Genomic DNA, 14,334 nt, shown 5'->3' on the forward strand with positions numbered 1-14,334 from the left:
TAAAACTAAGTACAATATAATGCTAAGAAACCAAATTTGCAAGCTAATGAATTGAAGTCTCATTGTCTAACTATTAAAGTGTCTTAAGCTGTTTCCAACCATAAGTTTTCAAAGAACTACTATTTTGCTCATCTCATTAACAAAGAGCTGCAACTAAGCAATGGTAATTTTAAAGTGCCACTATGATCAAAATTTCGCATTGCCTTTTCTTTCCACTTCTGGAAACTAGAAGTAAGAAACACTTACCATGCCAAGTTTAATCGCAAAATTCGCACGGGAAGTATGATTATTTCAACTTTGTTTTTCGGTTTTGGTCGCCCGCCATTACTCAATTCAAAAATGGCCGAGTGTGGCGAAAAGAGTTGGCACTAGGAGGAGCCTTTCGGAAGTGACGTCATATGCGCACCTCGACAAACCAACTTGGCTAATCTTTGTATGCCATTTCTGAGAAGTGAGAGGTATTTGCAAAGCATAATTTGCGAGCAGAATGCCTCCAAGGTGTTGTGTCGTGCAAGATTGCGACAGGGTGGCCGACAAACAGTTAGGAATATCTGTTCATACCTCTCCTGGTACAGGAACCGAGCGAGCCATGTGGAAAAGATTCGTCAGCCAGCATAGAAAGCATTTTAAGCCCAATGGGACATTTGGTATTTGCTCACTTCACTTTACCGACGACTGCTTCACTCGTTCGGTACATATAAAAAGGACAGAGAGACGACTAAAGCCGGGATCCGTCCCAAGTATTTGGAAAAAAGGATCTGTTTCCCTTAGTGAAAGAACTCGTCGTCGGGTGAGTTATATTCGTGGATTTCTTGTTCGTGCACAGTACGAGTACAGGACTGTCAATTTTATGGTATTTTTCTTGAATAACAAACACCCTCTCTTTAATTCGTTTGACAACAGTTGAAACAAATTCCATAGAAGTTTGAGTGCTTTGTATTTCATTGACGCTGATCTTCATTTACCGATATTTTTTCATTGATGCACAACAAACTTTCAGCACTTTCGAGGTAGCGAATGTAAATTTCATAGGTCTCACATTTCCGTTGTGTTAATCCTAAAGTTTAGCGGTCTTGATGTTTTTCTTCGCTTGTTTTTTTTTTTTTCTTTTATGTAGTAGTTTAAGGTTGAGAATTACAGTCTTTAAGCGGTAAAATTAAGTCTCAGTCTTGGAGGAAAAGCAAAAGACCAGCAAATACCTAAGATCCAGTTGTGAAAAATTATCAGCTAGCAAACAACTTTTTCACGGGTTTACTGCTGAACGTACGATAATTTCTCTATTTCAATGGACATTCTTTGAGTGAATGGGGTAATTGTTTCTTAGAACTGCTGCTTGTGTCTAATTTGCTTAGCAATTAAACCTCTGTATCATTCATAATATTCATAATTCGCTTTCGGCGAAAATGTTTCACACAGCATTGCCATGTAACTACTAGTGATAATTTTTCAAGATTCTTAATCTAATGGTCCTGATGGTCCCTCAGTATATTGCTCAAACTTCTAATTGATCTGCACAGAATGTTTTTATTTGAAATTGTAATTTTTTTCAATGTGCATATGTGGATGAGGCTTCTTGAGCATGAACTCTCTTAAGGAAAAAAAAATTTCCACTCGTGTTTCAGTTGATTTAAATTTATAGGTTTTCATCTGTTGATTTCTTCATACTCTTTTTCCTGACAGATAATGAATGAGATTATGAACAAATAAACGTTACCATAGGAAAATTTCTTATCGCACCATGCAGAAACATCCACTTGACGAGTTAATCTCGCTGGGTATTCGCGCTCTACTTCGGCTTCTTGAGCCATTCTTGCTTCTTGTTCTGCAGCCTCTTCTTCGTTGGCTAATGGCTCTAGATCATCGTCATACGGAACAACACTGCCACATTTGAAAGATACTTCGTTAAAATATTCTTCGCCTTCACTTTCAGATGAACTGGAAGAAGAATTCGAGGAAGAATACATCTTATGAAACGCCTAGAATTTCCACTGTGGAATCTCTCACTACACACGAAGCACGATGCGAAAGTGCGCATATGACGTCACAGGCTAACTCATGCGTAAAACCGCTCGGTTGCGAGCTGAGTAATGGCGGACGGGTTTTTCGTGAATTTCGGCCAGCTGTATCATGGCGTATTTCGCTTCCATCGACCTAAAAACTATCGCATAGTACAATTCTAGCCATAGTAACTTGATTGGCGCTAAAACATGTCAAAAGCAGAGACAAAAAGTTTCGTCGTAGTGGCACTTTAAATTGTTTCCTTTTTTACCTTCTACACTGCGACCTTGCAATGACTTGTTCTTTTCACACCTTTTAGTGCCCAATATAGCATATCTTCACCTTGATCTGTAATGTAGTTACAAATAAGGTCTAAGTTAATGAGTTTACAGTTTGGGTCTTTAAGTGCAGAGCACAGATGTGGTATGAAATGATCTGTTAACATATTATCCCCTATTGATAGCTCAATGAGTGTGCAATTTTTGTGTTTGAGTGAAAGGCAAGGCTGTGAGTCAAACATTAGCCTCCTCTCTTGTATTCCTGTTTTTGCCAATGATCCAACCTGGCTCAAAGTTTCCTCAACGTGATCAGGGAAGCCTGCCTTTCCCAGAAGATAATCCTTAGTTAACAAATTTGTCTTAAATACTGGGTGCACAGGCAGCCCAAGCTCACTTCCAGAAAAGCGGACGCGACTCTTACCGTGTTGCGCAACGTTTTATATTTATAAAGGTTTGTATGGGATGTTATTGGTTTGCCTTAAAATAGAGAAAACAATGTCTTGTTTTGAAATAAAATGGGCTTACCTTATTGTCTTGTTGTTTTCTTTGTTGATTCCTAGCGCCTCAGGCCATTTTGAAGCGTTTTCGGCGAGTTAGCGCTATGTTGGTGTTCAACTGCTAAACACCAACATAGCGTGAGACACTAGGAATCAACATAGAAAACAACAAGGCAATAAGGTAAGCCCATTTTATTTCAAAACAAGACATTGTTTTCTCTCTTTTAAGGCAAACCGATAACATCCCATACAAACCTTTATAAATATAAAACGTTGCGCAACACGGTAAGAGTCACGTCCGCTTTTCTAGTAGTGAGCTTGGGCTGCCTGTGCAGGGTGATGCTTGAAAATGAACAGCCTCAGAGCTCCTTCAAAAATGTCAGTTGAAGTTGCGGGTAAAATACTTCCTGGATGTTATTTTAAGTTTGATCAACTTTTCAAGAAGGGAACAGATAATAAAACTGTTGACAGGAATGTAACACAAAGAGAGCAGTTCTAAATTGCTGCTGGCATGATCCCATATTCTGTTCATTGTTTCTGGGTCATGTGCACAAAATTTCTGTATATATTCCTGGACTTTCTCTGGGGTAAATCCCATAATCTTCAACTGTCTATCAAATGGCAAATGTGCAAAACTCTGCACAACATTTGGTCTACATGTAGTCAAAATTGTGGCCTCTAAAAGTTGCTTTCCTTTCATCAGCTTCACATAAAGTGCAGAAAATGCGTAGTTACTAAAACAAGGAATGACCTACAATGAGCTACTGTAAGATCCCTGTAACGAAGTAAATGAAGATTTTAGAAAAAAGGCAAAACAAAAAAAACAAAACAAAACAGGAGACGTGTGCATTAACGTAATGTGTTTGCTTTTTGTCTACTGAATAACAGGCCAAATGATAACAGAATTTCTAGCTTGGAGATAAATTTACGGTGTATTATAATGAGACGTGTAATGACGATAATGATAAAAATAAAAAAAAATTAAAAAAAAAAAAAGCGAGAAACCTTTGGCTTAAGATGTCTTTGAGGGTCTTATATAACAAGCCTCCCATAATTTCACACTATCGCGAGGCTGTGAGTCGTATTTGGCCTGTTAACGCCTTTTACTCATTGATATTTTCAACAACAACAACTTTATTAGGTACTTCCATAAGTAGTACATGGCATTACCTAAGTAAGAATAAGTAACAATAATTATTTAACACCATTTCGTCTTTAACAGAACTTCTTGTCTGATCACAGGCAGCACAAGCTTACTACTAGAAAGCGGACGTGACTCTTACGGTGTTGCGCAACGTTTTATATTTATAAAGGTTGTATGGGATAAAGGAGAGAAAAAAAATGTCTTGTTTTGAAATAAAATGGACTTACCTTATTGCCTTGTTGTTTTCTTTGTTGATTCCTAGCGTCACAGGCCATTTTGAAGCATTTTCGGCGAGTTAGCGCTATATGTTGGTGTTCAACTGCTAAAAGAAAGACAAGGCCGGAAACCTTTCTTTTAGCAGTTGAACACCAACATAGCGCTAACTCGCCGAAAACGCTTCAAAATGGCCTGAGACACTAGGAATCAACAAAGAAAACAACAAGGCAATAAGGTAAGTTCATTTTATTTCAAAACAAGACATTTTTTTCTCTCTTTTAAGGCAAACCGATAACATCCCACACAAACCTTTATAAATATAAAACGTTGCGCAACACGGTAAGAGTCACGTCCGCTTTTCTAGTGGTGAGCTTGGGCTGCCTGTGGTCTGATATTCATTATTTGGAATATAAAAGCAGAAATGAGTCTACATATAGACGGATCAGCGTTATTAAAAAGGAATAACACTTGAGTTATGATCAAAGTTTTCAAAGCAAGGATACTTTCTTGCGATTTTGTTGTTAAGTTCTAATCGAAAACTATCATACAAAGGACAACAAAAAAGCACATGTTTTTCATCTTCAATTTCATTTGAATGGCAGAAAGAACAGATTCTTTGATTGACTGGGGTCTTTGGAGTCGTGTATCTTCCCGTTTCAATGTGTAATTTATGATTACCTAGACGGAATTTATTAATGGCAATTTTGTGTTGTGGATTGTTTATTAGATCTAAAAATTTTATTTTCTTAAGTGTATTTTTTGAATGAGGAGTAAAAGTCTAATTTTCTGTTTGCGTTAATTAGCATTAATTGGTGGTCCTCATAGATCTTCCTTTTTAACTTGAAATGAGTAGTTCTCATATTTGTATCGTTAGTGTTCAAGTTTATAGAACTTGGATCACATCTTTCAGATCAAAACCATTAATAAGGTCACGTATCACAGCGCCACGAGACTATTTGAGACGTATTTGGCCTGTCAACACCTTTAACCCATTAATACTTTTAGACAGCAAAACAAAAAGGTCATCACATCATGAGTCTATGTCAGTCTTCTTTGGCACCATTCACTCTTTTTACCCATTCTGTGTCATCTGTCGTCTTGTGTAAATATCTTGTGCGGAGCGGATCATAAGCCTTATTCATAGAATAATCGTGGTAAGTTTATTCATTAGGTATCTTTATTTGAACTTTTTCGCCTAATGACGAACCCACGCGCAAAGTCACACAAGTAACGCCTCAATTTTTCGTAACTCATAATAGCTCATTGAAGGTCATTGTAACTCATTGTTGGTCATTGTAAATCATTTTAGGTCATTGTGGATCATTTTAGGTCATTCCTTGTTCCCACGGTAACTCATTGTAGCTCATTGTAGCTCATATTAGATTATTGTAGATCATTGTAGGTCATTGTAGGCCGTTTTAGCTCATTGTACGGCCATTGTAGGCCATTCCTTGTTTTAGTAACTACGGCAGAAAATGGCATTTCTTCAGTTGCACTGTTTCCAGCATGTGCTCTTTCATCCTCGAGAATGCGTTCATGATACTTAACCATCAAATATTAGCCTGCGTAGAGGCACTAGAGGGAGGGGGAAGGGAGGTGGGGAGCTGAGCGGAGAGAGGCTTGGGGAGAGGAAAGGAAGGAAGGCTATCAAATATGAGTAACACTCGCTCAGGGTTGTCTAAAATATATTGGAAGACTTCACTGTCCATGCTTCCTTCAGAATACAAACGACTCAACAACTGCTTGAGAGATATTTTCTCTATTGTCTCGGTATTAAACCATCTGAATTGGAACATAAACAGATGTTGAAAGATTTTTTCACTGCCACGTAAAAGTTCACTCTTGCTCCAGTCATGCGACAATTTCGTGCAAAGCACACTTTCCAGACTTGTAAAACGAGGACCGGATAGATGCGGATGGTGGATGCGGATAGAAAAATGCGGATGAAAAATTGCGGATGGAAAAATGCGGATAGAAAAAAAATCGGTTGGAAAAAAAAAAAACAAAAAAAAAGAACAACATTAAACATGTCATTACAGTCTCGAACCCCGCTATGTTGAACTCGGTTAAGTTGAAGCCCAGCAATTTCGAACAAAAATCGATTTCCCCCGGATTTACCCTTGTTCCACTGCTAAAACACTAAAATAGCGCTAACTCGCCGAAAACGCTTCAAAATTGCCTGAGACGCTGGTAATCAACAAAGAATACAACAAGGCAATAAGGAAGGTCAATTTTACTTCAAAACATGACATTTTTTCTCTCTTTTAAAGTAAACCGATAACATCCCATACAAACCTCTATAAATAACCATTGCGCAACACTGCAAGAGTCACGTCCGCGCTTCTAGTAATGAACTTGGGCTACCCGTGTCACAATACAAATCATGCAACGCTCTCGTTCATGAAACGCCGCCACTCTTTCATCTTGACGCCTTGCCATGATGGAAGTCGTGGTGGAAAGTTCTGGTTCAGAGAGCGGGGAGTTGCCTGTTTTTGAGATCACATGGTGAGTTGCTGTTACACTAATGGTTTTGTCGTCATTTTCAATTTGGCTGGTGCTTTCTAACTTCCTGAGCAAATGTATCTTTTTAAATCTGCGATTTGTATTTTTCCGATTTGCCGGAGTGAGGAAACAACATGGAAAGAGATAGGACGTAGTGTGTCTTGACTTTATATCTACAAATCTCTATTTTTCTTTTCGAGTTTGAAATGAGTCTTGTTGAATAGAGGTTTTACAGAAGAGTTTATATTTTTAAGCTTTAATAAATGAATGTACTGCTTCGGCCTGTCACGGTCTGCATTTTCTCGTTTTAATCTTACTATTTTGGTTTACCTACAATTTTTCCATCCGTCGTTTACAATCCGAAGAATTCTTGGAAGGACCACTCGGACAAACAGCGGCGAGGGAAAGCTGGATCTTTTTGTAGATCAGGATCAGCGATATAAAGTAATATTTGAAATTGAAAGCAAGGCTGATCGGACAGCTAAGGATTTTTAATAATTATATTAGCCCAATATTTCGACTAGACAAAACTAATCTTCCAACGAAAACTAAGTGAGAATGGAAAAGACGGTAACAGTATAAAAATAATAAAAAACTAAGAAATAAAATATGATAGGTGGAGGAATACAATAGAAAAAAAAAAACAAGTATGAAGAGGTATCATAAAAATACACGTCATAAGATTAAATTTCATCGCCTCGGTTCTTTCCATTGAGTTAATGAGTTTTAATGGGATGAGTTTTATGTCTTCAATGGAATGATCTGGAAGGAAAAAGTGGGAAAAGTTTACAATCCGTCCGGTGCACGTTTTACAGACACTCTTTATAATCGAACCGGCCTCACTATTTCGAGGCCCCAAGGGAAATAGAAAAAAGTTCGAGATAGCGGGCTTTTGAAATAACACCGGAGAAGCGTAAAAGGAAGGGTAAATCCTAGGGAAATCGATTTTTGTTCGAAATAGCGGGACTTGGGACTTGATTTTAACCGAGTTCGACTGTAATGACATGTTTAATGTTTTTGTTGTTGTTTTTTTTTTTCCAACCGATTTTTTTTTTTCTATCTGCATTTTTCTATCCGCATCCGCCATCCGCATCTATCCGGTCTGCGTTTTACAGACCCCTCGTAGGCGGCATTGTCAGATACAATGGAATTGTCACAGTTGATGGCCAAGGAATTTTCTTCGGATGCTTTAGCATTCGTGGAATTTGCTGCCCGCTTTAGCGTAGGAGAAAAACAGACAAATTCTGCAGGAAATCCATTTGAGTAAAGCACAAAATTCTGCAAGGTAATGAACAAAATCCCCAACAAAACTCGCAAAACAAGATGAAGAAAGTAAGACTAGAACACTCGGCGGGTTTTCACTCTGGGCCGAAGGCGTGGGTTTTCATGGTCTGGCTTCAAGGCGATTTCAATCTCATCGATTCGCGATTTTACAAAGCACCAGGTGTAGGCGATTCACACAGTCGAAAGAGACGCAAAACACGACAGAACAAATCCATTGAATGGCAAACCAGAGTGGATCTGTTCTTCATATTTCCTTTGACAGTCGTCACCAGAATAAGGAGAAGACGGACAGCTAAATCTTCGACGCTCACTCGTTCTCAAAACTCCAGCGGCAGCGGCAAGCGCTATTAAAGCCAGAAGATGAAAAACTGCGACAATATTAATGTTTCCAAATGGACTAAGTATTTTGCGAGTAATACTCCTTAACGCCTTCCATTGAGACTTCTCAGGGCCGGAACAGAAGTACGGGTACTGAAGAAATCACGTGATTTGAAACGCCCACAAGTATCCATTTTCCGACAGTCGAGTTATAGTTATAATTATTGATCCCCATGAAATTCTATTTTTCTCTCTCTGCATTAAATCAACGATTGTAGTGTTTAAGATGACAAAACAACTGTATGAGGAAAACGGAGGCGGTCCTTTTTGATAGCAGGGAAATTATCAGGGGTAATATAATTAAACGCGCTGAATAAGCATGCTGCAATATCAAAAATATTGCAGTGTGCAGGGTGCAATATTAAAAATATTGCAGTGTGCAGGTTACAATTATTAAAAATATTTCTTCTTCCACTCCTCAAAGACTTTCAAAACCCACGCCCATTTCTGGCGGCTGGCGTCTGAAACCCAACTTTTGTCAAATTTCTCGCATTCTGAAGCTGTAATTGGCTTTCTAAATCTTTGCTCTATTTAAAAAAAGAAAATGGAAACGCCGCCTTTAGAAGTCGATAAAGAATTAAAGCACTGACAGAAATGTCCAAACGTTACACTACATAATCTTCGAGTTCTGCTTAAATATCTGCCTTCGTAGAGCTCTGTGTAATAAATAATCCTTCGTCTTCCGACGAATCCATCCTCTTTCTATACCCAGGTTCGCACTGAGTAAAATGACTGAATTCTCTGGCTTATAAAGTATGTAAATTAGCAGTGTTACACGCCTTGCACGAATTAATTCCATCATTAGAACTGTTTTGAACAACTATGACAACGAGCTACAATAACAACCCTCGGCACAACTAAAATCTAAGATATATTCATCACAACAAAGAACAATAGCAATGAGCATCACAATTATCACACATAGTGCGACTAAAGTCGAAGATCCAACACAGACACAGAACAATAGGATTTCATGGGTTACTTCGGCACATGGCACTATGAGAAATATTGCAGCCAGCTTCGGTCTACGGCCTCAGCTGGCTGCAATATTTCTAATAATGCCTTATGCCTCAGTAATTATCCATTAAATATTGTCGTACGCATGCACGGTAAAATATGTTTTAAACTTGTCGAAAGCAACATCAACAGTGGCAAAATTATTATTTGTTCTGGTAATTAATATAAAGGGTATCAGTTCTGAAATAATTAAGTCTCAAATAAAAGGGAGAAAAATGAGAAGGAGAGTGAGAGATGCGAAACCCCTTTTTTAGATCAGCTGATTCAGATGTTCACAGCAAAAAGAGGAATTTAACAGGAAGGAAATACCACAGTTGTGAACGGATGGCAACGGAAAACGGAATAATCTAGATCATGGATAGACAAATAACGTTTTGAATTATAAGAAAAATAATGATGAACAAGAAGTAGGAATTTTCTGGATGACTGCGGGGCGGTGCTCCCATCGCACTTTCCTTTTTCTAACGGGGTGTTCATGGGGCTTTTCGGGGCCGGGGAACTCTGGGACGATCTCTTACCGAGGAGAGTTGGCACAAGTTCGTAGTGTTACGAAGTCACGCAACTGGAGAATATATATTTCTAGCCAAAATTTCAAAAGTGGGCACGAAGACGACTTCTTGGTTGCATGAGCTCTCTCATTTTCCAGAAGTTTACTTTATATTCTTTTTATTCACCTTGGTCTTGTGTGCACAGCTGTATACTGAAAAAATTGGCCTCAAAATAACAAAGTTTCACAGCTGGTATTAAATTGTTATGTAAGCCGTCGTTTTTGAACGGAAAACTGATGTGTCGACGCTAATTCCTCGTCTAGCGAAGGTGTAGATTGAACAGATATGACGGACAGATCTTTGGGTATCGTTGTTGTTGGATTGGGAATCGCTGGAAAAGTCAGAGTGAGAGATTTGAAGCAGAAAGTCCTCGGAGACACTGTTGTTCTTCGTGGGGTGATATCGAGGTAAGATTATTAGTTGGGCCCAATTTTTGGGAACCCCTCCTGTAATGATTTTTACATAAATGCGTTTTCTTAACTTTTTCGCTGCTTTCCCACGAGCTAATCAAGAGGCAAGAAGCAGCTCAGAATTTTATGGTTCTAACGAAAAGCCCATCTTAAGTTCGTGAGAGAAGAGGGATGGAGGTTAGAGGAGGGAATCCCATCATAATTGTTATGATGATTGATCCCAATCCTTAGGCCCAGTTCAGACACCGATCTTTTCATGAGCCGAACCTAATTCCTTGAATTAAGTTACATAGAAAGATCGGCGTCTGAATCGATTTGGAACGGCTATTTCAATTTGGAACGGCTCACCTGTTCTTCCCGCCTGGCTTGGCCGAGAATTTCGCCTCTGGAACGCCTTTGGAACGGCTTTGATTTAGACGTCGTACTTTTCATGCGCCGATCCTAATGCATAAACTATTATAATGTATTTTGCAAGTAATGTGACTGGTTTTACTGGAACTGTATCTGGAACGGCCGAAAAGAACAGCCTCTGAATCAACAGGCGTACTTTTGTTAATTTGGGTCGGTCCAAATTCGAATTGAGTTCGGCTCATGAAAAGTTCGGCGTCTGAACCGGGCCTTACTTTTCTGCAATAGGGTTTGGTAGTTATATTCTTTGATCTGCAGGTTGTTTTCATTGAATGAAAACTTCGAAAAAGTGAATTCAGTGCACTTTTTTAAGAAGGATTTTGAAACCTCAGAGTCTTCTGACCTCGTCTTCAGTTAACACCACGTTGCTCAGAAGTATTTTTAATTAGTAAGTTTATGATATCCTAAGTCGCACATTGGTACCTCTACATGTATGATGGTCTGCCTAAAACTATCATCGAATCATATAGGTTAACTAAATTCTACTTATTTGCGTAGATTGCTTGTTTTGTTAAGTTGATCACAGTTTTTCGTTGGGTTCATTTATTTATTAATATTAATAGGAGGCAAGTCGAAGATGATCTCCCTGTTCTACATTGGGACGAAGCCTTGACAAGAGATGATGTGGATGCCTTTATCATTTGCACAGAAAATGACACCCACGAAGAATATGCCAGGTGATCATGATCTTCAAAATGATTTTTCCTCTTTCCAGTTCATCAAACAGATGTAATGATGATGGTGGTTAATTAACACAGTGTTTTATGAGACTCTGTCTTCAGTATACTTATCTATTTCTTTTGGCAGAATCTCTTAAAACACCCTTCATTTTACAGAAAAATCCTAGAACATGGAAAGCATGTTTTGGTGGATTTCCCTCTATCCTTGACTGCAGAGAGTGGTAAAAAGATCTTTGATTTAGCTGAAAGTAAAGGTATGTTCATAAAATATTCTTCATATAACTATTTAATACCTGGTAACAGAATGTAGTTATAGCTTCAACAATTGTCCTTGGCTGTGATAAGAATGTAATAACCACCACTCTTTGGAGACAAAAAATCACCTAAGGACTGGAGCTTGCTGATGGCATCAGCTGTGGAATACCTAGCATCTTGTTCACTTAATCTACAGATGTTTCTTCATTACATCTTTTATGAGTTGAAGTAATTTTAGAATTAGAAATTATTTGATGTTATAATCCTGTTTTGTGAGGTCAGGTGGTATTGGAGATCTTATGATAAAAAATCTAATGTCAAGACTATATCAAATGAGAAATGAAACTGATAGTCTATTTGTATGAGCGCATTTAGAGGAGGCTGGGGAGAGCAGACTGTCACCCATAAACATTATTTTTATGGCATTCGTTGAGTTGTTATCTTTGTTTTCTCTGCATATTTTTCCTTAATAATTTAGCAATTAGGGTCATTTCTTCTGCTAGCAGCTTTTAATTACCTTGTCCATCCCCTTGGTTTCTGGATTGTGGTTGTGTTAGCTAATATCATAAAATCCTCTACTAGTCCAAAGAAAGTAGAGTTTCCATTAAGTCACTATGCTAACTTTTCAGATTGTCTTTCATCTGTTTTCAGGTTTGACCTGTCATGTTGAAGATATAGCTCTTCTTCTTGATTCCCACATGGATATGAAGCAGACTATTCAAAACAAAACTGCTCCACTCATTGAGGGCTCCATTCGCCTGGATGCCAGATTTACCAAGGAATGGATTGCTGACATAAACCGTGCTGGGTTTCCAAGTTTTTCTGGAATTTCACAATTGGAAATTTTGTATGACTTGTTTGGTGAGCTATCATTACAAGAAGCTCACTTTGTGCACGAACCTGATCTCCATTTGCTTACTTGTAAATTGCACACCTCAGATAATAGGTAGGTTAGACATTTTGCAAAAGTAGCCTTATTTTACTGATTCTAACATAAAAATCTGGCTAAAGAGAAATACACAAATGTGTCTCAGAATGTTGGAAACCATGCCTCAGAGAGTCTCAAATTTGGATTTTTTTCAGGGTAGCATGACTCCAGAACCCCTCAGAAGGGTGTCATGCTTTATAACATTCCATGTTTTCCATGCAATAATAATTCATTTCTTTCTCCTACTCAGTTCAGATCATACATCTATTACATTTCCTGATGACAACCCTTTGGTGAAAACAAAAAACCTATAGTGGAGTGTTTCTTAAAAGAGTAGAGATTCTATCTACTAGGAGTTGCAGTGGACACTTTTATTTTATGTTGGCTGATTGATGAGTACACTGGTAACCAAAAACATATCTTAAAGTAATTATGCTTACGAATGGATGACTCATATTTTCCTTTAATTGCTTCCCCCTTCACAACTACAAAAGTGGCAAAATTACTTTAGAAAGAGTGAGGGATAGTTTTGTAATTGTTGTTTTTCATTGAAGAAGGGCAGAGTGTCTCCAAACAATTGTTGAAGGTTATGGTTAGTGGGGTGGCTCATTTCTCAACTGAATAATGTTTTTTGGATATTGTTTATTTTGTAGGCCAATAACTTGGACAACTGAGCGAGTACAAGGTGGAAAACCAAGGCAAGCATCCCAGGAGTATAAATTTGAAGATGGTAGTACTGTGACACCAGCACCTGTTTCCAAACCCCCTGGCCCCCCACCCCCTGGACACAAGGGATTGTTTGCAAGGGATCTGGAGATATTTCTTTCTGAAATACGAGGGGAGCGTAGCTCTGATGAAATAGCTCAAGATAAGAAACGAGTGCTTTACTGCCTTGAATTGGCAGAAAAGATTGAGAAAATGGCTAAAACTGGAACTTCGTGTTCCTAGTACACAACTCTAAATCCTGATAGAATAAAGTGTTTGATCTCTCGAGGCATTTTTGAAAATACACTTAGCCCCAAAATAGGGGATATCAGTGTAAATATTTTCTAAAGAACTTCTAATAAGTCCTGAGTATTACTAAAATAAAATTTAACGTCTTTTTTCATGGAGAAATCTGTTGGTATTTTTTTTGTGAGTGTGTTACTTTTGTGGGGCGCATAAAATTTGTTTTAAAAGGAATTGCATATTTCAACGCGTTCTCTTTAATTTGCTGGGCAAGAAAATTTGCAGTGTTCCTTATTTCGTTAAAAGCATTCGTTAGAAGGGTTCACGGTCTTTTCGATACAAAGATTCGTTTGCTATATGTAGTGTTGTATTCTGTATCGAAACAACGTGGAGTAACGAAGTAAGAGACTGAATTGGATTTTGTCGAGGAATTTTATGAATAAACATGATTGAGAAAAAGGTATTCTTAGGTTGTGGATGAAAAAGCCACAGTCGCGTGGCCAGCCTGTTGACAGTCTGGGTCGGTATCCTCAGAGGGACCCGACCCAAGCTTCCCTCGTCTTTTATCTCCTCCGCCTTCATAATCGCGCCGTTTACTGTCGTGCTTTGTTTTCCTAAGTGAAGGGCTGGAGCAGGCTATCGCGCACCATAAAAACTGTGCAGCATATGACGCCTGTTGATAGCCACAGGTGAGTGCAAGAGAACAAACGAATGAACAGGTGCGTGATTAACTGAGTTCACAGTGGCTACCGTAGAGAGTTTAGTTCTAAAGTTCATCGTTCGAGCGTTAGCCCTATTTCGAAAAATGAGGAATCTTTTAATACACACTTCATTTTTCTTTTC

At 38.4% G+C, this 14,334-nt stretch overlaps 2 protein-coding genes and 1 pseudogene across 4 annotated transcripts; 2 read left to right on the forward strand and 1 right to left on the reverse strand.

Annotated features, from left to right (window-relative positions):
• The first annotated feature begins 436 nt into the window (after nt 1–436).
• LOC148735056 (THAP domain-containing protein 1-like) lies at nt 437–2,270 on the forward strand. 2 transcript variants are annotated; one of them, XM_088751914.1, is made up of 2 exons: nt 437–790; nt 1,931–2,270. In XM_088751914.1, exons 1-2 carry the CDS (start codon nt 488–490, stop codon nt 2,153–2,155), a joined length of 528 nt encoding a protein of 175 aa, XP_088608040.1. In that variant the 5' UTR covers nt 437–487; the 3' UTR covers nt 2,156–2,270. The 2 variants fall into 2 exon arrangements, with proteins under 2 accessions (XP_088608040.1, XP_088608041.1); XM_088751915.1 differs by lacking the exon at nt 1,931–2,270 and adding an exon at nt 1,681–1,850.
• On the reverse strand, nt 2,250–8,742 carry LOC148735057 (uncharacterized; annotated as a pseudogene).
• On the forward strand, nt 5,149–13,659 carry LOC111340822 (biliverdin reductase A). Of its 2 annotated transcripts, XM_088751911.1 has the most exons (6): nt 5,149–5,287; nt 10,126–10,269; nt 11,244–11,357; nt 11,517–11,614; nt 12,267–12,561; nt 13,197–13,659. In XM_088751911.1, the coding sequence occupies exons 2-6, from the start codon at nt 10,148–10,150 to the stop codon at nt 13,489–13,491; spliced, it is 924 nt and encodes a 307-aa protein (XP_088608037.1). In that variant the 5' UTR covers nt 5,149–5,287; nt 10,126–10,147; the 3' UTR covers nt 13,492–13,659. The 2 variants fall into 2 exon arrangements, with proteins under 2 accessions (XP_088608037.1, XP_022803470.2); XM_022947735.2 differs by lacking the exon at nt 5,149–5,287 and having other exon boundaries at nt 9,917–10,269.
• Nucleotides 13,660–14,334: the final 675 nt, after the last annotated feature.

This window comes from Stylophora pistillata, chromosome 3, assembly GCF_964205215.1.
Source record: "Stylophora pistillata chromosome 3, jaStyPist1.2, whole genome shotgun sequence".
NCBI classification, from domain to species: Eukaryota; Metazoa; Cnidaria; class Anthozoa; order Scleractinia; family Pocilloporidae; genus Stylophora; species Stylophora pistillata.

Bases quoted from the DNA above. Each gene is read 5' to 3' on its own strand.
- LOC148735056 (XM_088751914.1), top strand. From the start codon at position 488: ATGCCTCCAAGGTGTTGTGTCGTGCAAGATTGCGACAGGGTGGCCGAC. The intron at 791-1,930 runs GTGAGTTATATT...CTTCACTTTCAG, and splicing joins GTGAAAGAACTCGTCGTCGG to ATGAACTGGAAGAAGAATTC.
- LOC111340822 (XM_088751911.1), top strand. From the start codon at position 10,148: ATGACGGACAGATCTTTGGGTATCGTTGTTGTTGGATTGGGAATCGCT. The intron at 10,270-11,243 runs GTAAGATTATTA...TAATATTAATAG, and splicing joins CTTCGTGGGGTGATATCGAG to GAGGCAAGTCGAAGATGATC. The intron at 11,615-12,266 runs GTATGTTCATAA...ATCTGTTTTCAG, and splicing joins TGATTTAGCTGAAAGTAAAG to GTTTGACCTGTCATGTTGAA.